Source organism: Thamnophis sirtalis, unplaced genomic scaffold (assembly GCF_051295495.1).
Source record: "Thamnophis sirtalis isolate CommonGarterSnake01/CBP01778 unplaced genomic scaffold, rThaSir2_p1.2 scaffold_6, whole genome shotgun sequence".
Lineage (NCBI taxonomy): Eukaryota > Metazoa > Chordata > Lepidosauria > Squamata > Natricidae > Thamnophis > Thamnophis sirtalis.
In genome coordinates, this window is record NW_028261386.1 from 50,965,275 (window position 1) to 50,989,856 (window position 24,582).

The 24,582-nt window shown below is 38.9% G+C and overlaps 1 protein-coding gene across 2 annotated transcripts in view; it reads right to left on the reverse strand.

Moving 5' to 3' along the window:
- Window positions 1-20,053, reverse strand: part of ENAH (ENAH actin regulator) — a 67,930-nt gene extending 47,877 nt beyond the window's left edge. The window contains exon 1 of one of the 2 annotated variants that reach the window (XM_087717853.1): window positions 19,661-20,050. In XM_087717853.1, coding sequence (XP_087573979.1) covers window positions 19,661-19,665 — 5 coding nt within the window. In that variant the 5' untranslated portion in view covers window positions 19,666-20,050. Of the gene's footprint in view, window positions 1-19,660 lie in introns of both variants that reach the window. The other variant, XM_087717852.1, reaches the window with a different exon arrangement.
- Window positions 20,054-24,582: the final 4,529 nt, after the last annotated feature.

Sequence of the window (24,582 nt, forward strand, 5' to 3'; positions counted from 1 at the left end):
CCTGGTTAGTCTCCTGGGCAACCAACTCTTTCCCCAGGCGAGCAGTTCTCCTAGCCTTAAGAGAGCAGGGATTTAAATACGGAGGGATTAAACAGGCCCTTGAAGGCCAGCAGAGATGGTTGTTCTCCTTCCCCCTCTGAAAATCCCCCCCCCAATTTCCCTTCCGAAAGGGGAGAATGACTCCAAGCGGAGGGCCCTGCTAAAGAGGGCCTATAATATGGGTTTTGGTAGCTGGAAGCTTCACCCCCTGGGTACCCGCTGTCCTGCTGCAAGAATCGGTCTGCTGGAGGCCCAGTTAATTGCTGGGTTTGATGTATCTCAGCTATCTCCTGCCTTATAGCCTTATATCCACTGCCTCAGGAAGATGGGCATTTCCTGGCCGTGAAAGTCCCCAGAGCGGAGCCCCGCTGCTGTGGGTGTGAACATTGTCTCTGGAACATGCCTGTGTGAAATCCCTCTGTCAGCCACCATTCCAGAGGTCTGTGGCCTAACTGCAGTCTGAGAGCCCAACTGTTCTGTAGACCTAGCCATTCCAATGGCATCACCCTGCTCACTAAGAGCCCCTGGTGGCCAGTTCCTTGAAGGTGTGGGTTTGTGTGGTTCTTGTGGCCCCAATTGCAAGGTGCTCTCAGCTAATCTACTTGGGTGTGGATTGTCATTCTGTTTGGGATCGAACGCTTTTGCAGGTCCGATCCTTTCTTAACTCTATTGAACTCCTTGTCTAAGGCCTTATGCCTTTGCTTGGCGGCTTTCTCCTCTACCCTGGATGCCCCCTTATGCACCCTAGCCTTGGTGGCCGTTGCTAAGCTAGCACATCTAGGCTTGACAGGGCCTTGCCATTACTTTAATAGTCCATTGGAGATGAATCTCCTTGTCCTAGGCCAGAGGCTGCACCACTCTCTTCCATCTTGTGAATTCAGGACCAGGACTAACCTGATTCACATACACACAAGTACTATAAAGCCCAGCTGCTGGCACAGTGAAAATGCAGGCCCAAAATATAATTCCCAATGTAGTAAAAACTGTATCCCCAGTCAGTTTAAAAGGGGGTGGGGTTGATCTTGCAGTAGCTATAAGATAAATCCTCAAATTTCAAGAAAAATGCAGGAGAACCAATGCAAGCTGGCCTCTCCGCAATTCAGGCAGGCTTACGCGTATCACTGCTGCCACAGCGATAAAATTAGCAGAGCCTGGCCCAGCAACCAATGACTCTCTCCAAACACTTGGTGGTGCCTAGTTCTTAATTAAATAGCCTCACAGTGTTATATTGGAGTCCTGTGCGAATCTGTGCTCCACTAGCGGATAGGAAAAAAAGGCGCGAAAGTGACTTCCATTCTGTTGCAGTGTCTCGCTGTTCCTGCAACCCTGGATCTGGCTGCCAAGATCTTTGTTGCCACGCCACTGTCCTAGGATCCCAGGTCCTAGGGATTGCCATAAAATATCCTCAGATCCCCGTTGAAGTGTCAGAGTGGCTTCAAAATGGCGGGCACAAATTATGCATGTGAAAATAGCTGCCACTGCTTGATAAAGATATAATGAGACCTTGCTGGCTCCGACAAGTGCTCAAGCGCGCACCATGGCTTCCTAAGCTTAACGAAATATCTTCTAGCTTGTTTTACCTGCTGCTAGCCAGGGAATGTCAGAAAAGAAATAAATTCTCCTAAACTCAGAGCACAAAGCTAAAGGTACATCGTACGAGGTGAAACTGAGTCGAAAGACTGAGAACCGTTACTAGAGAGGCATGTCTTCAGAATTTAAACTCAGTCAAAGAGCTAGCAGGCTAGAGTAACCCATCCTGGACTCTCCTGTTGATCCAATGGAGAAGCTTCCCCTCGCACATATGTGTTCCCGACTCTAGGGGCAATGTTCATCTCCGTTTCAAAGCAAAAGAGCAAGTGCTGTCCAAAGACGTCTTCGTGGTCATATGGCTGGCATGACTAAAAAACGAAGGTGCACAGAATGCTGTTACCTTCCCACCAAAGATTGTTCCTATTTTTCTACTTGTATATGTTACATGCTTTCAAACTGCTAGGTTGGCAGAAGCTGGGACAAGTAACGGGAGCTCACTCTGTTATGTGGCACTAGCACTAGGGATTCGAACTGCCAACATTTCTGATTGACAAGCTCAGCATCTTAGCCACTGAACCACTGTGTCCCATTTACCATGTATGTATGTATGTATGTATGTATGTATGTATGCATGCATGCATGCATGCATGCATAAATGTGCATAAATTGTGAGCCTGCTGCCAAGCACCTGGATCATGATTATATGACCACAGAGACATTGCAATGGCCGCAACTAAGAGGATCCATGGTAACCACCACCCCCTGTTGTAATTTCAAATGGTTACTGAAAGAAAATTTGAAGAAATTTGCATTTGAAATGTTCACATCAAATCAGGAAACATATTAATACATGAAGAACAGATGTGTTTTTCCAATATTGGAAATTTGTTTCAATTAAAAAACAATAAAAGCAAAAATATTGAGGATGAGTTTCTCAGTAACTTATTATTAGCTAACATGTTATTAAATATATACAATAACAAAAACCTTGACCAATGCACATTGTCAAACCACTCAGAACACTGATCAAGTTAAGGACATAACAGATGAGCACCACCAACTCTTTCCAGATCCACCTGAGATCCTCCAGAGATGGAGCAATTACTTCTCCAAAATTAGCAATGAGGAATTTGACCATCCAAAGTGCTGATCCAGTCTCTGGACCTGTGCCACTAATTACCATCAACGAAGATGATGAAAAATGGGAAGACAATTAGCCCCAATGACATGCCAGTAGAAGTGTGGAAAATCCTCAGTCGCCAAGGTGCAAAGATTCTTGCTGCCCTCATTAATCAAATCATCAAGGAGGGTGCAGCCCCAGCAGCCTGGACAACCAGTATTACAGTGTCAATTTGGAAGAGCAAGGGTAACATGTCTGAATGCCTGAATTATCGGCCATTTAGGCTCTTGTGTTACACCATGAAAATATCTAAATACCAGATTTTGCAAGATTGTCTCTATCATTCCAAATCAATATGGCTTTGTGAAAGGGAGTAGAACAATGGATGCCATTCATGCTTTTAGAGAAGCACCATGTTGCTTTTAGAGAAGCACCACGAGAATACCAAGCCCATCCACATGGCAGTCTTGACCTGGAAAATGCCTTTGACCACATGCCACACAAACTCATTTGGCATGTCGTATGATCACACAATGATCTGGAAGCCTACTTCCAGTGGATTCAACTATTGGTATTACTAGCATGGTCTGATGTGCAGTGGGAATATTGCCTCCCTTCAGCATCAACATTGGAGTACATCAAGGATTTATGCTTTTACTCCTACTATTCATCCTTTTCATGGACATTGCAACACTTGACCACCCATCGCCCCATCCATGGTCACTTCTGTATGTCAATGACATCTTCTTGGTGAATAAGCAACGTGAAGACCTCCAAGAACACAGGAATGGAATGAACAGCTCGGCGAATTTGAACATCAAGGAAATCGAGTATATGGAATGTGGCCGCCAAATCCATGGAACCATCAGCATTGTTGGATAAGACTTCAAGAAAGTACAGCAATTCAAGTATTTCTGATCATCAATGGCAATAGCTCTCCAGATACCCGTGCCCATGTCAATGTCGCCTGGATGAAGTGGCTGCAGGCCCCCTGCTTCATGTCAAAGATTTACATAACGGTAATGCACCCAGTCACCCTCTATGGATTGGAGTGCTCACCAATTGGGAGTCATGTGGACACAATTTTGGCACACCTTTAGAAAAAGGTTAGCCATCACTCCCCTAAACCATAACTGAAACCCCATTTCAATAGTAATTTCTAATTATATTAAGCAGTGAAGATATGGTTAATAATGTGCACCAATTATCAAATTTGGATATAGCAACAAAAGGCAGGTACTGCATTCAGATTGTATATGATGGCAGCCAAGCAATACATTCCATTTAATGTGAATTGAACCAACGTTTTTCCTTCTCTTTAACAAACAAATGAATTGAATTAAAATTCAAACATTGTCATGCTCACCTGAAGAATAATAATATCATTCTTTTAGAAGTTGTTATCTGGGCTGTTAAGCAGATCTTGCTCATGTAACTAAGATATCTGAGATGTGATTGTAGATTATTAAATTCAACCCCTCTGGAAAACTTCACACTGGGGAAGTCTCCTATAAAGAACTTTAGAATTTATTAGGTAATCAAAATACTGAATTATAATGGCAAGCATTTTTTTCTGAAACAAGGTTAGCAATTACTGCTTAATGTCTTCTACAAAATATACTTGCAAGCCAGCCATAAATCAAAATTAGGTATTGTTTGTTTTTAAATATTTCTAAAATTCTGTTTTACGGAGCGACAGCAAAAATCTGTGTTAAAGGTAAATAACCTGACACTTTGCAAAAACTCTGGATTCTCAACAGTTCTACTGACATGTCCAATAATTGCAAATTCAAGAAACAATGAAATCTTGATCTGATCAAGTTCTGCAGCTGTGCTCAGGGGATAGTAATTGGGATCATTGGTTGATTTATGTTAACTACACCAGTAGTAAAACTATATATTTACAATTATGCTTAAACATTTGTGAATCTATTTGAATTTTCAACATTTCTGCATAAATATGACTAAAAACATAAACTGCTTTGCCTTCAAGTGCCAAAATTAGAAAAAGATCATCCAAATTAGACAAATGAGCAAAAAACATTTGGGCTCAAAGTTGACTTAGCCTTCCAGCCTTCTGAGGTCAGTAAAATTAGGACCCAGGCTGCTGGGGGCAACATGTTGAGGTTGTAAGCTGCCCAGAGCGTGCTATGAACCACTATGGGGTATTGTATAAGTCTAAGTGCTATTGTTATTATACTTATTTATTGATTAATGAAATGATACAAAGTTATATATCTCTTTGTGGCAAAAGTATGTGAACTTTTGCTTTCAGTAACTAGTGTGATCTTGGGCAGCAATAACTGCAAATAAACATTTCCAAAACCGTTAATCAGTTCTGTACTACAGAGGAACATGTTAAGCCATACATCAAATGCAAATGGTCTGCTCTATGGACATTGGAATACAAAACGGCAGATACCAGTCATCTGAATCAGTTTCAACTTATTTCATGGCAAACTGAGATTCTTTAGGAGGAAAATGGGGTACCAATAAATTTGGCTACATCTTTCTCAGCTAAATGGTTAGAAGTTTTCACTATTGCTTATATTATATTATATTACCTTTCAAGGCTTGTTATAATGTTGAAATATTAAATACATATGTAATCTTAAGAACAAAGGTGCTTTTCAAAAGGCAACTGGGCTTTCTTGGGGTTTTTTTCCTTGAAGACATTTCACTTCTCATCCAAAAGCTTCTTCAGTTCAGTTCCCAGAAGCGATGAGAAGAGAAACATCTTTTTTTTTAAAAACAAGACCAGTAGTCTTTTGAAAAGCCTTGACTTGGATGATTGAGAATCTCCATAGATTTGTTAAGCACAGAAGATTGTTCCAAAAACTATATAAGGACAATGTTTTTTTTATATAAATTTTTTTATTAGTTTTATTACAGAAAAAACACAAAAAGAAAAGCATCATCTTTCATCTTGTAGAAAGCGTATTCATTGGTCACAAGTACATTTCGTGCGTTCTGTCCATAATCACATATATTCCATTCAGTTTAAATTGTATATGTTAAAAATTTATATATTTTACTATCACCATACCACAATTTTCATTTAGTTAAGATTTCAAAGACACAGCCACCTACAGGCATTTTTCCCCTTCCCCCAGTTCCAGTCAATCTGCCATGTCTTTATATCTTTATAACATATTCTAAGAAAAAAAAAGTCAATTAGTAGGACATCTAACATTTCCTCTCTCTAACATATCTTTATTATTATTATAGTTAACTAAGGGTTATTTACATTTTTTTCTCCTCTTCTCACCACAGACGCAAAAAGCAACAATCTCTAAATAACAATCTATTAATATGTGTTAACAAAATGACCATTTAAACTCTAAGACAATCTAAAGAGAAAAAGAAAAAAGTTGACATTTCTAGTTGATAATCACCAAAACAAAATCCCTTTTGTTTTTATAGTTAAAAGACAGGAAAAAAACAATTGTTTGCCATTTCTAATCCAAATTAAAATTTCTAGTTGATAATCAGCAAGGTATGCATTAACATTCCCTTTTATTATTGTAATTAGAAAAAGACAGCGAAGAAAAAAAAAACAATTGTTTGCTATTTACGTCACATCACCTCTTATTCTAATCCAAATTATTTACAGCTTCATAACAAGGTCTGAAACACAAATTTATAGGCTTTATCATTCCATCAAATCTCAGTTGCAATTTGCGGCCTGGTTATTTATCCTAATTAAGGTTATCCTTTCATTGTTAATATCATGATATATTATATGTTAGCGAATAAACATTCAATGATAATCTATAAAAGTCTACAAAATACTAAAATCCCTACTTATTAACCATCAAAAATTAGCTAATTTTTATCATCAATTGGCATTATCAGCCAGTGTCTTTCTAGTAGCAAAATAATCCTTTCTCTCTCGCCAGCAGTTGTGTCATTTCTCTTATTAGAATCTTTTCAGAGTTTTAACATTTCTCTCCGCACTCTGTAGCTTAAAGGATCTCTCATGTAGTTTCGTTGCTCTTTAATTGTTATTAATGTAGGCTTAGCTTTGGTTATCAAACTTGTTTCTGGATATATTTGTCTTCTTAATTCCATCTTTTTCACTCTTTTTTTTTTCTCCTGCATCTTGAAGTTGAAAGAAAGGCTCCAAGTTGTCAAAAACAATTTTCCAGCTTCCCTTCTTTTCACTTTCGCTCGTATTTGGTCCATTGATGGATTCATCTGACATCTTATCTATTTTCTATGTTTCCATTCTCTTTTTTGATCTCTGGAACTCCAACCCCCTCCTCTTTAACTGTAGCACCCCATAAACTATCCCATTTCTTGTCAAATCTCTTAAGTTCTTCTGCAATATTTTGAAGTCCAGCCAGGATATTTTGGATTATTAGATTTTCTTCCTCTGAATATTGATCCATTTTTCAAAATGCAAAGAAATATAAAGGAAAAAAAAAATAGGAAAAGGAATCTGCCACTCTAGCCTGTCAAAATTTTAGGAAATGTGTCTGTATTTATTTTAAATCTTAAACACCAGTTCTTTCAAAGTTTTTAAAATAGGAAGGTTTTTATTCTTGCTTGTCTTTTCCTTCTCTTGCCAAAATATTTACCAGAAGCACTAACAAAACAAGTTTCGTGCTTTAGTCTTATCAGGTTTTATAAGCGAATTCCAAACCCTTCCATTGCAAGGTCAGTGAAACCAAGAGAAGCAGACAAAGGATTGTATCCAAAACAGAAACAAAGTTCAGACTTTGGCTTCCAGGTGGCAGATTCAATAATTAGTCAATTGTGTTTTGTTTTTTTTGCTTTCCCTTAAATATCTTTCATATAGTTTTAACCAATAGAAGGAAAAATTTGTTGAAGTAAGAGAAGAAGTTTAATTTAGCCAACAAAAAAAATTAGGGTAGTAAAAAGGAAAAAATAGAAAAAAAAGATCAGTCCATAGACTACAAGCAGGGAGACAGGAAATGTTGCAATTACTTCAATCCACAAAACATCGTTACTAACTAGAGCAGGAAATCTTCTAGAAGCAGTCCAATAAGTGTCAAATTTGCCACTTTATTCTTACTTTAGGGACTAATCGTTATTATTTTTTTTAAGAAAAAAAGTTTCTTAACACGGATCTTCTGAAAGTAAAAAAAGAAAAAAAACCTCACCAGATGGAACGCTTTCGCTTCGTCTCTTCCTTCTCCAACTATGCCAGCCTGTTTGTCCTCAGTTGGAAGCACTACCCTTGGGTCAAACAGGGACTTTGTGATGTCCCTGTGACCAGCAAGGCTTTGGCTTCCCTGTCACCATCTCTTCGGGACGGTTTAGGTTCTACCGCCAAAGACAAAAGTTTCATCAACGGACCCGGACTGTCAGGTCCGTGCGAAGTGTTGGCTCCTCCCTCATCTTTTTTTAAAAAAACAAGTCCAGTAGCCTTTTGAAAAGCCTTGACTTGGATGATTGAGAATTTCCATAGATTTGTTAAGCACAGAAGATTGTTCCAAAAACTATATAAGGACAATGTTGATTGGTTGTTCAGAGATTTGCATTTTACATGATGAAAAAAAATGATATTGGTAGAGTTAAGTTCATAATATATTCATGATAATGGTCCTTATCATGATAATGGTGCTTTGGGTTTAGATTTTGTTTAATCAATCCATAAATAATTATGGTCGAAGAACATTTGGATGATATAATGGAATGCACTGATGATCTTGCGGAAGAATGGGAAAAGATGCTGCCTAGGAAATAATCAGACATGAGAGGCAGGAGCTCCCAGTGGCTTAACAGAGATAGAAAAAAACGAAGGCTGGACCACCGGAATTATTACAAAGTTAAAAGGGTGGAATGAAATCTGTACTTGCAATGTTCTGTTAATGTAGCTTTACAATAAGGGAAGGATTTTCAGCTTTTACATAAATGGATTCCTCCACTTCTCTCTCAAACCATCTATCATCTCTGTTGAAAATATGACCATTATTATCTTAAAAACAGTGTCTTTTAAAAAAAAACAACCAAAGATATACTGATGATTCAGAGTTCTTTTTACTCTTGCTTTTGGATTCTCTGCCCCACCATTTTTTTCAGAAGTCTTCAAGTTCAAAAATATTCCTGGGTTTCCTTGCATACACTGAGATCTTTCCACAAATTTTCAGTAAAAGAAAAGCTTGGGCCCTGTTAAGGCCATTTAAAACCTTTGTATTTTTTCCTATAAGTATTTCCTATAAGGTTGATTTGGAGTTATGCTTCCAATCATAGGCTTATTTTCCTGAACCATCAAATCTCTTTTCAGGTTCAATTTTCTCTCTGACTGCTGGACATTACCTTAAAAATCAATAATAATCTCTGCTTAAACTACACAAAAAACTCTAGATAAGAACCCAAAAAATTGCCTACATCTGTTTTGGAAGGCAGCTCCTTGCAATGACACTCACAGAACCTGGAGGGAACTTGCAGGTAACCCATAGGAAAAAACACTGGGAGCCACAGAAGAAACCTCAGGCTCACAACCTCAAGCAGGACCTGCTAAACAACATTGACTTTTCCTAAACTCCACTTTTTAAAGCACATTTGCTTTACAAATAATTTAAAGCTACAGAGCTCTTCAAAGCCATTCGTCTCCAACCTTTCTGGAATGGTGGAGGCAGCAGCGGGGAATGGTTTCGTGTGTGTGTGACTAAATGCAGCATTGTGCATGCACCACGCACTCACCCACCACTTCTGCAGCCCAGTTTTGAATCTGTGGCCCAGCAACATGCTGCAGACTGGGGATTGAGGACCCCTGTCCTAAAAGCAGCAAAGCAACTAGATCACCTGGTGAATTGTTTTTTTCAACGTGGGGTGCAATTAAAGTGAAACCCCAATAACTATTAGGATTTTAAAATAATTAAAAGAAAAAATCTACCCAAGATTTTGAATTATGAAAATTTAAATCAGATAAAAGTAAGGAAAATTGGTACTTTAAAGTATTTTTTAATTAAGTAAATAATACATACCACTAAGAAAAAGAAGACTGTTTAAAATTTCCAAAAGAAATGATTAGTTGAATTTTTGAAGCAAAGAGATGATGAAAATTGCAAAAAATCATAGACTGTAGTGCTACGGAGTCCTGAAGGGGACTAGAGAGTTAAGGATATAGAGGAAGGTGGGGGAGGAGACAAAGAAAGAAAGGGTCTCTTTTGTGGCTTTTTCTTTTTTGATTATAAATTAAAAGAGATAAATTGTTATCATAGGGAAAGCAGCAAAATAAGAAAGGAAAGTATCATTAACAGAACAAACGAATTATACTAGAGATTCTACAAAGGATATTTGAAGAATTGGAATGTGTCATAGGTTAAATAACAACTTCAATGACCGAATCTGTTAAGAAAGACCTGCTTACACTTGTTGAAGGAAGAACAGAGGAAAGATTTGCAAATATGGAAGAAAAATGAATACCAAAATTGAACAAATTAAGAGAAAAGTAGAAATTTTGGAAACTTAAGATAGAAACAGTAAGCATGACAAAATTTGGAAAATGGATGCAAAAGTGAACATAGTGTACAAAATTAATACAAGACATTAAAGTCAAATGTTGTGCACTATGTCAGGAAGAAACAAGAAACCAGGCTTTAACAACAACTGAGTGAGAGAAATGAACACATCTTCCTGAATGATAAACTCAAACAGAAAAAGATACCATTCCAATGGGACAAAGTCAAAGCAATTACATTCAAACAGAAACAGATGTAATACTGTTGGGATGACCGGGGGTAAAAAAAGATTGTCAAAAAAGATTGTCAACTTTTTATAGACTTTCCCTATGTCAGTGTTTTTCAACCTTTTTTGTGCAAAGGCACACTTTTTTCATGAAAAAAATCACGAGGCACACCACCATTAGAAAATGTTAAAAAAAATTAACTCTGTGCCTATATTGAGTGTATATTGGGTGTTTTTCCCACGGCACATCTTACACTATGTCACGGCACACTAGTGTGCCGCGGCACAGTGGTTGAAAAACACTGCCCTATGTTATTCTTCTGGTCCTTTTCTAGACAGATTAATTGAACATTGGAATTTTCATAAACATACAGTATAGGTTTATATTTTAAGTGCGCCTATTTAATAGTATTTTATATAACTGAAATAATCTAAAACAGTACTTCTTCATTAATAAGTTTACTACAATACAAACATTATTTTTCAATGTTTTAAATAAATGATCTTAATATTAGTTTGTTTAATTTCTTTACACACATCCCACCTAAAGTGACTTTGGGAGATTCACAATAAAATAATACAAACACATGAATAAAAGCATAGATATAAACAGTTAAAAACAAGATTAAAGTTTGCAAGTTAAAATAAAAGTCAAAGTCAGAAGGCTAAAAAGGCTAACAAGGCAGAAATGTCCTCAAGCCACCAGCCATTAGCCTTCCCCAGGGTTGCATCACTCTCTTAGACCCTCATGCTAATTGGCAGAGCCAGGTCTTAACATTCTTCCAGAAAACCAAAAGCATGGGGTTTTGTCTCACTTGGAGGACAAGATATTCCAAAGTCAGGGGCAACAGCAGAGAAGACCCTCCTCATAGATTCCCCCCATCAAAACTCTTTGAATCATGGGATATGCAACTTGGCATCCCTCCTTGACTGGATGAAACGAGTTGGTGCTGATTCCGGATTCTCTTCAAGGATAGCTCACATGCAGCACATTGTAGTAGTCTATCCAGATGACCAGGGCATGAATGACTGAAAGGAGGGCTCTTCAATCCAGGAAGGAGCATTACTGATCTACAATTTGAAAGTCGAGCAAAGACCCTCTTAGCCATAACTGCCACCTGCTCCTTGAGAAGAAGTCATGAGTCCAGAAAGATCCCCAGATTACATAACAGGTCCCTATGGGTCAGTGCTACCCCATCCAGAACCTAATATGTTAAATCGCTAGATACAGATCAGCCTCCTATCCATAGCCATTCCATCTTACCAGAGTAGAGTTGAAGCCTGTTGTTTTTCATCTAGGCACTCACAGCCTCCAAGCATTATGAGAAGACACCCATAGCATTGCTTAGTTCAAGATAGAGCTGTACATTTGGATATAATCTCATACTGATACCTCATCCCATAACCACAGATGATTTTACTCAGAGGCTTCAGGTAGATGTTAAAAGGAGAGGAGAAAATACTGAACTCTGTGGTACTTCACAAAGTATGGGCTCGGGACTGAACCACTTGGTCCTTATCAACATCGAGAATAGTCCTAAAGGAAGGTGCAACACTGTGCCAGCCATCCCCAACTCCCACAGTTGACCCAAGATAATATCACGATCAATGGTATCTAAGGCTGTTGAGAGATCAGTAAGAGATCACTACCCCAACTCCCACTCCCACCATGTGCCATTCAAGTGCCTGTGTTTCCATCCCATATCCAGGCCAGATAGTCTATTGCATAACCATATAATTTTTGCACTGCATATTTACATTATATTAAAGGAAAGAGATAAATAACAATTTGAACGTATACATTTTGTTCATCTGAATGCATTTTTTATTTCAGGGATTTATAACCCAGTCTTCAATAAAGTATAAAACTTACATTGTCTGCTAAACAAGACTGTCCTGTTAGAAACATGAGTTGGGACCCTGCCTATCCTAACTATCATAGAAAAATAGACCTAATTATATTATAAAGTTATACTTATTAACAAAACACAATAGTTTCCCATGTAGTTGTTCATATATTTAATATTATTTGAATAGGCAACATATAATAATGAAAATAATGCATACAATCTTCAGATTATTTTCTGATGATCAATTGTAAATTACAGTCCATCAATTTAAGCATCACATAAAGAATTTAAAATTCCTTATTTTCAGTTAGGTTTCGTTTCAAAGTCTACATATTCTGTGTTGTACTGGGAGCCCAACCAAAATTGTGGCTGCTACTTTATTTTGCTTATCCCTTTGACAAGATCAGTTAAAGAATTCTATGACTCCCCATGAAAAGATAGAACAAAGCAAGCCAAATTTAGCCATTGTTGCACAGAAATATCTAGTGCAGCAGTCAAAAACTGTCTTATTGTCTTCCTTTCCTGTACCAAAGCATAAAAATATGGAACTTGACAATTTGTTCCCAACTGACATAAATGCTCTAAATGTCTCTCTATTCTTCGTCCAAACTTGAAAAGTTTACCAGACAATCAAAATACTTTCACTCTTTTGTTTCAACACTGAAATAAAGTTTGCTTATATCAAATTCATCATAGAATGGTAGTTTACTTACCACAGTTAATTTGTCAGAACCTGCTTGGTTCAGAGATTACATTACTACATAAAATGATTATTTCTAGAGAATATATGTCTATCTGTAATAATGCACAATTCCATATGCAACCTCTGTTCTAAACATCTCAAACTGATTTTTTTAAAAAACATATCTGGAAATTTCTAAAATAGATGGCTGAAGACCACTTCTACCTATATATTTTATTATATACTGATCACAGAATTGCTGTAAAGGTGGTCTCAATTTACAACAGTTTGTTTCCATTTGAAGTTACAATAGCACTGAAAAAAGTGTCAGATGACCATTGCAGCATCCCATGGTCACATGATCAAAGCTCACACTTTTGGCAAGTGACTCATATTTCTGATAGTTGCAGTGTCCCAGGATCATGTGATCACCTTTTGTGACCTAGACAAGCAAAGTCAATGGGGAAGCCAGATTCATTTAACAACTGTGTTACCAGCTTAATGACTACAGTGATTCACTTAACATTCGTGGCAAGGGGCAAAATTCACTTAACAAATGTCTCACTTAGCAACAGAAATTTTGGACTCAACTGTGGTCATAAGTTGAGGACTACCTGTACTTTTGCTTCTTAAAAAGAGGTGCAATTATCAAGAGGTTAAAAAATGCCAAGTGACATGTAATCTTTTGTAATAAATGAACAAACATTAAAGACAACATATACCAAAAAACGACTATATCCAAAAGGCGCACTTTACACACTTAATCAATTTTTAAAGCAAATCATCTCAAAAGATCATATTCCAAACATTTTCTTCCTAATTATGCTTACATGTGAGCATACTGGCTTCACATTATTAAAACCTATTATTAGTACTGAAAAGGAAAGGGATAAAAATCTTGACTTGTATTAACATTATTAGTTTCCCTACCATCTGGAAGGATATATTAAGCTGCCAACACAAAATTGTAAACAAAGAGGTAAACAATCTGTCTCAGCAAATTTATTAATATCTGTTACTATTTAATCTTTCAATTTATGAGATAACTAGTCCCACAAATTGTATTTATTAGTTACCACCCTTAATCAGATTTCTACTCAGAAATCTTCCATAAAATTATATTACACTTGGAAGAAAATGGATGAAAATAGATAGAAAAACATGGAATTTGTTAAATATGACATAGTGTGGATCATTTTGATATCAAATATTTTTTTAAAAAAATAAAGGAAAACATACATTTCCAAAGCAAAGGAAGCATTTTGCTAGTTTGCTGAATTTAGAATAAATAATATAATCAATCTTTTTTCAAAGTAGAAACTAAAAGTATTTGTGTAATACAACCATCAAGAGAAACTGAAATTCTTATATTCAGAAGACATGTTGATTTAATTTATAGTTTTTACCTTGAGTGTATGACTTGAAATTGGCATTTTTAAATTTACAAATATTTATATATTTAGGTGCATTGCTATTGCCTGTAATCTCTTATTTAAATATTAAATAAATCAAACTGATCATAGTAATCCTGGTAAAATATAAAATCCTTGCCAAATCTGATATTTTCCAGATCTTCTAGCAAACAATTTCTATCATATGCAAGCAACAGCCATAACTTTCCTTAAGTGTAACAAAAGAAACACAGAACAAAGTTAACAACAGTCCATAAATAGGGGACATGCATAAGCACACCAGTTTGCCTACCATCCCTGTCTTACTGTCCCCATTTATCTGTATTTACTTCCTTTGTTCATGTTTATGTTCATACCTATACTTGTTATCTTGTAAATGTTTGACCAATAAATAAATAAATAAATAAATAAATAAATAAATAAATAAATAAATAAATAAATAAATAAATAAATAAATCCAGTAATATATTTGTTTAACAGATCCTTTCCTTACTGGATGTAATAATCCCTACAAAATAAGAATTAGCAAACAAGTAGCCCATCAAGTGAGTACTGAGTACTTTATAGTCATTAGGAAATGTAAAGTTATTTAGTTAAATCTGATCAAATAGTGATGTGGAATACCCTACAAACTAAGCTATCTGAATTGTGAATGCAAAGTTACGAATACAAATATATTTCTTTGCTAATTATATTCTAGTGTGAAAATCTGTCCAATCTCCAGTGAAACAGATCTTAAAAAGCCAAATATTACTTAAAGAAAGCACTGCAGGATGATATCAAAAGGATACAATAGTGGAAGAAAAACTGCTTTCTATCTCTATCACTACTTGATAATGAGTTCTTGCTCAAATCTGATTGCATTTGAGAAGTGTTATCTTTCATTTGCATTCCATTTGTATCCAAAGAGAAAACATTTATGATTCACATACAGTTTTAACAATATTAACCTCCCCCCAATTTAGATGTACTTATTTCTACTTCTCTCAATGCAAGATAAATTTAAGCAATGCTAGTTAACAAACTTGTTACAGAACAATACATTATTTTTCTAATTAAGGTAATGGTAAAATACTTTCTTTTTAAGAGTGGAAATGTTTACCTTTGGAAAAACTGTAGTGGCAATGTATACATTTATAGTGTTGCTTAGATTCCAAGTTTAATAACTGTATAGAAATTATATAGTATTCTATATACTATATTGCATTCTAACACCTAAGCCATGGTGGCACAGTGGTTGGATTGCAGCATTGCAGGCTAATTCTGCTGGCTGCCAGGAGTTTGATTCTGACCAGCTCAAGGTTGACTTAGCCTTCTATCCTTCCAAGGTCAGTAAAATGAGGACCCAGATTGTTGGAAGCAATAAGCTGACTCTGCAAACCACTTAAGAGTGGGCTGTAAAACTCTATAAAGTGGCATATAAATCTAAGTGCTATTGCTGTATTGAAAGTAGAATTCAAAAACAATTATTAATACCAATATTTCAGTGTAAGCTTACATTTAAAATTATACACACACTACTAGCCCTAATCCTAATAACAATTCATATAAACTGGCCTACCTATAAATATTTCAAATTATTTATAATCATTTTCTCTTTTCAACAATAATTCCTATTTTAAAGCCTTATCAAGAGCAGCTAATAGATTGAAATAAAGTTTTGAAAGGCAGCAATAATAATTTTCTACAAATATGTGTTAATGGTTCAAAACTAATATTGTAGTACCACCCTATTGTACAACTATTCCAAAGAAGTACAGAGCAATTTAGGATGTCTTTGACGCCTGAAGTATTGTCCTAAAATTCAAGTGCTGTATCACTCATCTCATATATAATTCAGTGCATTGAATTGAATAAAAGTTAGTGTACTGGATGGAAATGACTGATATGAGCCTGCCCCCAAATAATGGCCATCACATGACCCCAAGATGCTACGACTGTCATAAATACACACCAGTTGCCAGATGTTTGAATTTTGATCACTTGACCATGGGAATGCTGCATCGTTGTAAGACACTTTTTTCAGTGCTGTTGTAAATTTGAACAGTTACTAAACAAATGGTTGTAAGACAAGGATTTTCTATAACAGTTTTTGTTCAGAGCACAGGTCATCCAGGTCATGGTTGCCTCAAAGGTGCTTTTTCAGGAGGCAACTGGACTTTCTTGTTTTTCTTTAAGACTTTTGCTTTTCATCCAAGAAGCTTCTTCAGCTCTGACTGGATGGTGGGGGATGGCCTCAGTGACGCTCTAAAAGAATGCAAATGACCAGCTGTCTGCAAGGAATAAAAATCCTTCCATTCTCCACCATCCAGTCAGAGCTTAAGAAGATTCTTCGAAATGTCTTCAAAGAAAAACAAGAAAGTCCAGTTGTCTCCTGAAAAAGTACCTTTGGGACAAAGAAGAAAATAGCTATATTTCTATTTTTTTGTACTAGCCTGCTGTCTATCACAGCACATCAGATTGACTATAAGTACTATAGTCTGATTTTTCATGGTGCCTTGGTCTTAAAAGAATGAAACCAGAGTTGCTACATTACACACACACACACACACACACACACACACACACAGGCAGGAGAGGGGATTCCATTATTTCCTGAGAAAACAGACAAATCTTACCAATACACATTTCATATAAGCATATAATAAAAGTTCTTCTACATGTTAAAATCCATCAGTATTTTAAACAACTGTTCAAATTTTATGGGGGGGGGGGAGAACAGAACAAAATAAAAGTCATCCCATCAAGTCCAGTAATCTCCTCAACGTAGGAATCCAAAGCAAAGCACTCTAAATTGCTCCTTTCCCTTTGTTTGTTTGTTTATTCATGTCAGAATATTGAATATATTCAATATAAGGTAACCAACTGATTTTCTTTATGACTTAACTCTGCTAATAGGTTAGGAAAATATCTTAAATTATTATTAAGTGCCCTGCATACTTCTTCTATATGATATTGTTTCAAGCTATTTAAAAATGCTATCATATCTCCCCCCAACACACACACAACAAGCTACATCCCAGTTGTCTTTTCCTAAAGCTAAATATACCGAACTTCTTCAATTTCTCGTCACAGACTGGAATTTTTAATTATCTTAGGTTACATATCAAAGGAGTGTCTGTCCTCAATAAATAGCAGAAAGGTGATATTGTTAAAAATCCAGAAAGGTGATATTGTTAAAAATCCATTTGACCACTTGGAGAATCAATGAGATAATTCACCCCAAAATAAGAGCTCTATTTAATGCTGCAGTTGGCAAAAAGCCATAAAATATCAGACCTTTGTTTGAATAATCTCTGTGTTTACCTTCTTAATCATACTTACAATAAATCCAATGAATTTACAGTCTATTTTTCACAGGCATTTAATAGAGCAAAACTTAAGAAAATAGGATGGTGGATTAACAGACTAATAAAGGAAGCCAATTTTGTATAGCCTATATTGTGGTAATTTCTAAAGTCATTATTTACAAGGAATACAATTTGTTTAAATAAGCTGACATATACTTAAATACATGGTATTTACTGGAGCACATACTAATACTTCTTTTTACCATGTGTTCAACTCATTATATAGACACACCCTATAATTAATAGTGGCTACCCTATTTGAAATCTCAAAAGCAATACAAGTTCCTGAAAATAATTTTTGCAGTATCTAGTCATAGCCTCACAAAGTATTTAAAAAAATCAAAATATTCTGACTGAAATGTTTTAAAGATATCAAACATTTAAGATATAAATTCAATTTCAGTTAAAGCATAAAAATATCCTGGATTGTCAAAAAGTACAATACAGTTAATTGATTTTACATACTAAAAAAAGATAACTTGGAAAAACCTTCACCCTAAAGCACACACAGGGCAACCAATGGTAATCAGAATATTGCAGATTTATAAGCAGAAAGTAGGAATCAAGAGAAGTACCCTGGCATCTTGTTAACAGAAGTTTTGAAGATTATACAGCTCTCAGGGTGGGAGAAAGGGCATTAATTCCTTGGGAGAAAAAGTTTAAAAGGTAAAGTATTTAAATTTTATGTAGAATCAAATTCTTTTTGTCTCACCAACACATTAGGATGTATCATGTGAATCTTATTGTATTATAAAAACTTACCAACATTTCCATAAATTTTATAAAAATAACGTCAACTCTCTGGAAAGAAAGATTAATTTATACACAACCTACACTATTTATATTAAGAAGATAGTTTCCTTGGAGCTGATGTAGAGCCTAACAAGTCCCATTTCTAAGTATTGCGTCAAAGCCAGAGAGGTGGTCACAGAATGCAAAATACACAGGAAAAAAAGGGTTTCAAAATGAAAGGAATCCCGGCATGGTTTAAGGGGGAGGGGGAGAAAATCAAGAGAATGCCGATTAGTAATGACGCTTTGGATGGGGCCCCTTTAAAAATTCTACATGCAAATACATACCGTTGCTGGGGTATTATGCCAGTGACTTTTTCCTATTTATTGATCACACAAAGAAAAACCCAGTATGAGCTACTGCAATGCAACACAGTCAATTTGAGGGGAGGGGAAAAGGGGGGGTATTACTTTTTAATTCTTCCATCTAATATTCTGAAGCAACGGTTACAATCTCAAAATGCGAATATTTTTCTTTTAAATGCACATAAAATCTCGGAAAATAGCCAGGGCCTCATCTTCTTTCTCCGGTTCCAATCCTTCCCTCCCCTTTTTAAAAACGCTGCCTTTAACTCCTTTAAATGCAATGACCTCACCTCCCTCCGTCTTCTTCTATCATCCCCTATACCTCTAGGACGACCCTGCTAAATGCAACAAAAGCGGTACATGTCAAATGAGCCATTTGGTCCTGGGGAAACACAGCATCCGCGCCACCTTTCCTTTTTTTCACCCGCCGACTAACATCCACTCACAAACTTCCCCCACTTTCGAGAAAGGAAGCCCCAACACAATACTGGGGAAACAGAAATTCATCGCCTGATACGGGTTAAGGGACCCGGTGGTGGTGGGGGTGAATAATGAACACGCGTGTCCAGCAGGGGGAGGAGTGGGGAACACCCCCCCCGCCCCAAGCCGACTCATGGTGGTCTTTCGTGCATCTTTCGTCTCAACAGAGGTACGTTATAGTAGTACACGAGGCTTCCCTATTAGGATTCTCCTTCTCCATTTCGCCGGGGTTTCCCAGTCAAGCCCTCGCTTCATTTTGAGGGGCTGGGCCCCTTCCTCAAACTTACCCGCACACGGTTTCCATCGAGCATTCCCTACCACCACCACCACACACACAGAGACAGAAAGGACGAGCCCAATGCTGGGGCGGGGGGGGGGGAGAGAGACGTCTTCCCCACCCTCCCCGGTGATTTCTCCCGTTGGAATAAGCCCCTACTTCACCTCATGTTTGCTGCTCCAGGTCCGGGGGGGGCGTTTCTCCCCCCCCCCACTTCCCCGTCGCTCCTCGGTCTTCTTTTATGAGCCGGCCCGGTTGCTCTCCGTAGGCGCCGAGGACAGGAGTAGAAAGGAGGGGGGTCTCCCCTCAGGCGCCAGCCAGTCCCTGCCTTGGCAACCCTCGGGCTGACTCGGCTGCCTGCACCCTCCGGTTTTCGCTGCTTGGCCCACCCCGACCACAGCGGGGAGTCGAGGGAGGGAAGGAATGGCAGGGAGAGAAGAAGGGGAGGGGAAAGGGAATAAACCGACGCTGGAAGCGCCGCGAGGCTGGCGCGCGAGGGGCGGGGAGGAGAAGAGAACAAGGGAAGGTGGGAGAGTTGGGAAAAGCAGAAAATAACGCAACGCGCAAGCGGATCGCTGGAGACACACCGGCTCGGGGAGGGGGGGAAGGAGGCGCGGCGGCAGGCACGCAGGAGGACGCCAAGGGGCGGAGCGGAGGAAGCCACGCCTCCTTCGCTGGTCTGCATTCTCTGAGCGTTGCATGCGGCTTGTAATGCGGGACTGGCGGAATATAGAGATGTAGCCGGCTGGGAAGATGTCAGTGGGCTGGCTAGGCGTATGTTTTTCGGGGATAGTCCGGGTTCCTTTATAAACTCCTGAGCGCATTCGGTGTTAGTAGCCCCCTTCCATTTCCTTCGTTGGCAGTCGATGGTCGCGGGCTACCAGCCCCCTTGCGCGCTTTTAAAACTACAGTCTGAGAGAGTGCTCCGGATCGGGCCGTCCGTGCGTCGAGATATAATTGTGGAGTGTTAATTATTCTTGTTGCTTATTCCCACAGAGTTGTGGTTCTGGAATGTCTCTTTGTCTGTCAGATCCTCTGCATGCATGCTATACTGTAATGCATTTGTTATTTGCTGAATATTGTTGGGTGGCATAATATTATTGTTTAAGCAATATGGTTGATATACTGTTACAGGTAGGGTTAGATTTCTTAATCATTAAATGTTACCTCATTTTCAAGCACCTTGTCATTCAGTCCACACTAGTTTTCTTTCTTACAGTATGTACTGGGTACAGATTTTCTAACAATAGAAAAGGCATTCCTGTTTTACTTCCTAAGCTATTCTAATTTTATTGGGGGGTGGACTCTTGTTGGAACTTTTCCCAAGTAAATTTGGTTATGGTTTCATGCATAATGACTTTAACTTAGCTTCACACTAGATAGGTTTCATAGGATTGGACTATACAGTTAATTGCAATCAATATCCCGGCTCAAGTCCATGTGTGCCTTTGGAAATGTCCCAATTGAATTCAATCAAATATGTACAAATAAGGATGATTTTTAAATTAGTGAAGACACAGATCAGAAAGATATGTGACTGACTTTTCTAATAGCAATGCTATTGTGATTTAGCTACCTGACAAGTCTAATTTTCATTTATATATCATATCTCTCTTTTGATTTGATTTAAAATAGAAACTGAACCCATACTGATGGCATTTGTCTTGTTTGATTGAACAATCAATGAAGATACTAGATTACCGTAATTAATTAAAAAGTTTACCTAATCTTACAATATTACTTGGCTGGCAAGCGTAGAAGAGTTCCAAAATAGCACTGAGGAAGGTATATAGCATAATCCAGCCTATGGATCCAGCCTATGGGATGCTTCGATCTGGTCTGTGGGGCTGCCCTTGAAACAGGAAAGTGCCTCTGCCAGCAAAAACAAAGCTTGGGAGGGCTGCACGTGGCCTCCCAAGCTCCATTTTCGTTGGCATAGGGTTGCAGGAGGCTGTCGCAGCTGAAAACGGAGCTCATGAGGCCCATGTGCAGCCCTCTTGAGCTCCATTTTCAGTGGCAGAAGATTGCAGGAGGCCATCACAGTCAAAAATGGCGCTTGGGAGCCAGTTTTCACTTGCGGACCACTCGGACCATCACAAGTTCCCCCAACACGAGTGATGTCGAGAGCTGGCCATGCCCCCCTCAGCCCCCCCTCCAGGTCAAACACAACCCTGATGCAGCCCTCAATTAAATTGAGTTTGACACCCCTGACATAAACCTAGCCCAGAAAGATAAGAATGGCACTCAAAATTGACCCGCCGTGATTCTCTTTGTTATAAGAGGGAGAGAGAAATGTGGTATGACTTTCAAGATTCTGTTATTACACCCTAGAGCAGTGATGGCGAACCTATGACACGCGTGTCAGTGCTGACACGTGTAGCCATTTGGGGTGACACGCACAGGATTTCATGCGATTCATCCTCGGCTCCTGCACGGCCGCTGAGGATGAAAGAATCTGTGCTGGAGGAACGGGGGGGCGCGGGACGTGTGATCTCCCCCGCCCACACTCACTTACTGTATCGCCGCCGCCCCTTTCTGAGCGCAGGGGCTGCTGGTAAGGCGTGCGTGTCATGTTCCATCTGCTCCTCCCCCTTAGACTTAATAAAGCTACTTTAATGTCAGTATACTATTATACGTGTCATGCGCACACACGTCATCAGCGCGGCGAGGGAGGACCTGCAGGAGAGGAGCGCGGGAACAGTGCGCGCCTCTCTCCAGTCAGGCCGGCACAGAGAGTCTACTCCTGGGACTGTCGGTTACGACCGCACCACAGCAGGGAACAGCGGAGTGCCAACGGGAATTGTGAGCGCCATTAGCAGCAACTATAAATTGCGCAAAATTATGTTTTTGTCGAAGTGACACACAACGTGAGTTACGCTCGATTTTTTGCCGATTTTTGACACACCACGCCAAAAAGGTTGCCCATCACTGCCCTAGAGCAACAAAATAGAGTTCCAATAGTTTATCCTATATGTGTTTCTTGACCTGGCTTTCTTCAAAGAGTTGGCAAGGCTTCATTACTTCAATAATTTCTTCCCATTGTCCAGCCAGGCAGTACTTAGCCTGACTTGAATATTGCAAGTTTTGGAGGCATGTTTTATGGCTGCCATCTGTACCCCTTCCCTGACTTGGATTGTGAGCCGCCCTGAGTCCCCTTCGGGGAAAAGGGCGGCATATAAATGCAATAAATTCAATTCAATTCAATGTATTTTGTAAGAAAGAGTAAGTTTATGGGAATTGTACTTTCAATTATCCAACATCAGACAACTGATAAGATAGGGCTTGGAATTGTCTCACATTTGAATGGACAAGTTAACTAACTGACTCTTAATTATGGCATACTGTGGAAGTTACATTAAGCTCCTCCTCCCAACTTGCTAATCATGGAGTCGAAAGTCCTTCAGCAAATAATGACTTACCAAGAAAGCAGTTGAGATGGCGTTTTCCTCCTGCACTTATAGTTTTCCAACTTCTTCCATCACAAATCTAGTCTGTCTAAAATGTAACATGTGGGATCCTTGGTGCTCTCTGAGCTTGGCTGTTTTCTTTCAGATATTCCATTACCAAATTAGTAACATCATCATTGTGCAGTTCAATCCTACAAATATTTTCTAAAATACATCATATCAAGGTAAGTTTAAGGATAGGTCACATACACACAGCAGTTTCTAGGACAATTTACCATATTTTTCGGTGTATAGGATGCACTTTCTGCGCCCACAAAAGTGGGTTGAAATGCATCTTATAGACAGAGTGTTGCTGAAGCCCCATTCACCCACCAGCTCCCATCCTTCGTCTTCTGCCTACTAGCAATTTGCCTTCTTACAGCAAACAGCAAACAGCCTGGTCAGCTTCAGCACAGCCTGATTTAGCATGAGCAGCTGAACCACCTGTCAGCTGCAAGGATTGCCACTGCTCATTGCCTCCATCACCAATGCTGCCTATCGTCGCTTCCATGCTTCCCATTTTTGGCCTCCATGCGTCCCATTTTCGGCCTTCGTCTGCACCATTTTTCGCCTGTTCCAGGCAGTGGGGATCATCACCGTTGCTGCCTATCCCCGCTGCCTGGAACGAGCTGAAAATGGGGCACACGATGGCCAAAAACAGGATATGCAGAGGCCAAAAATAGGTGGCGACAGCAGCAATGGGCGGTGGTGATCCCCGCAGCCTGGAGCAGCTGATAGGCAGTATTCCAGGAGGCAGATCCAACCACCAATGAACTGTTTGTGCTTAATCAGGCTGTGCTGAAGCTGACCAGGCTGTTGGTTGTGTGCTGCAAGGAGGCAAATTGCTTGGAGGCAGAGGCAGATTTTTTTTCTTGTTTTCCTCCCCAAAAGCTAGTTCTTATAGTCCAGAGCATCTTATAGTCTGAAAAATATGGTACCTCTTATTGCGAGGGGGAGTTGCTGTTCTCCCACTTTCCCCAAAAGCCATTTGTTCCATCTTTCTTGTTGAAGTGACTGGAAAAGTGGACCTTTTTGATGCATAGGAGGGGATATCAGGTGGCACTCTGATGGAAAGTTACTTTTGCAGCAGGAATGCTGGCTGCAAAACTGCTTATCTACATAGTATATGTACAGTACCTATCCAGGGAGAGGGGGCTTATATATACATGCCCAGAAGACTACTGCACACATGTAAAAACTTGCTGCTTCAGTGAAAGCTGCAGGGGGAAACAGGGTGGAGAGTGGTTCTTCAGTTGGTGTCTCTTTTGGTAAAACTGGACTTGATTGACTTGATTGACTTGGGGTGCCAGATAAAGAACAGTCTTCCCCACTTCCTTTGTAGGAGAAGGGAAGCAAGATAGCACTCATCAGCTGCCTGACAGTGGAAATGCTGGTTCAAGATCTACTCACTCCTAAGCTGGGATTTTCTTCCAGAGGAAAAAAAGCAAAGGGCAGCAACTCTGTAGGGAAAGGGGACCCATTTCCCTTCCTTGGTCTCTTAATTTTTCTGCCAAGGCATAAGAAAAGGAACCAGGTTGATTCTTCCCCCTCCCATCAGTATCAGGAGGAGTTGGGAAACTATGATTAGGAAACCTGCTTTCCCTCCCCCATCTTTCTCCTGCAACAGAAGAGGAAAACAA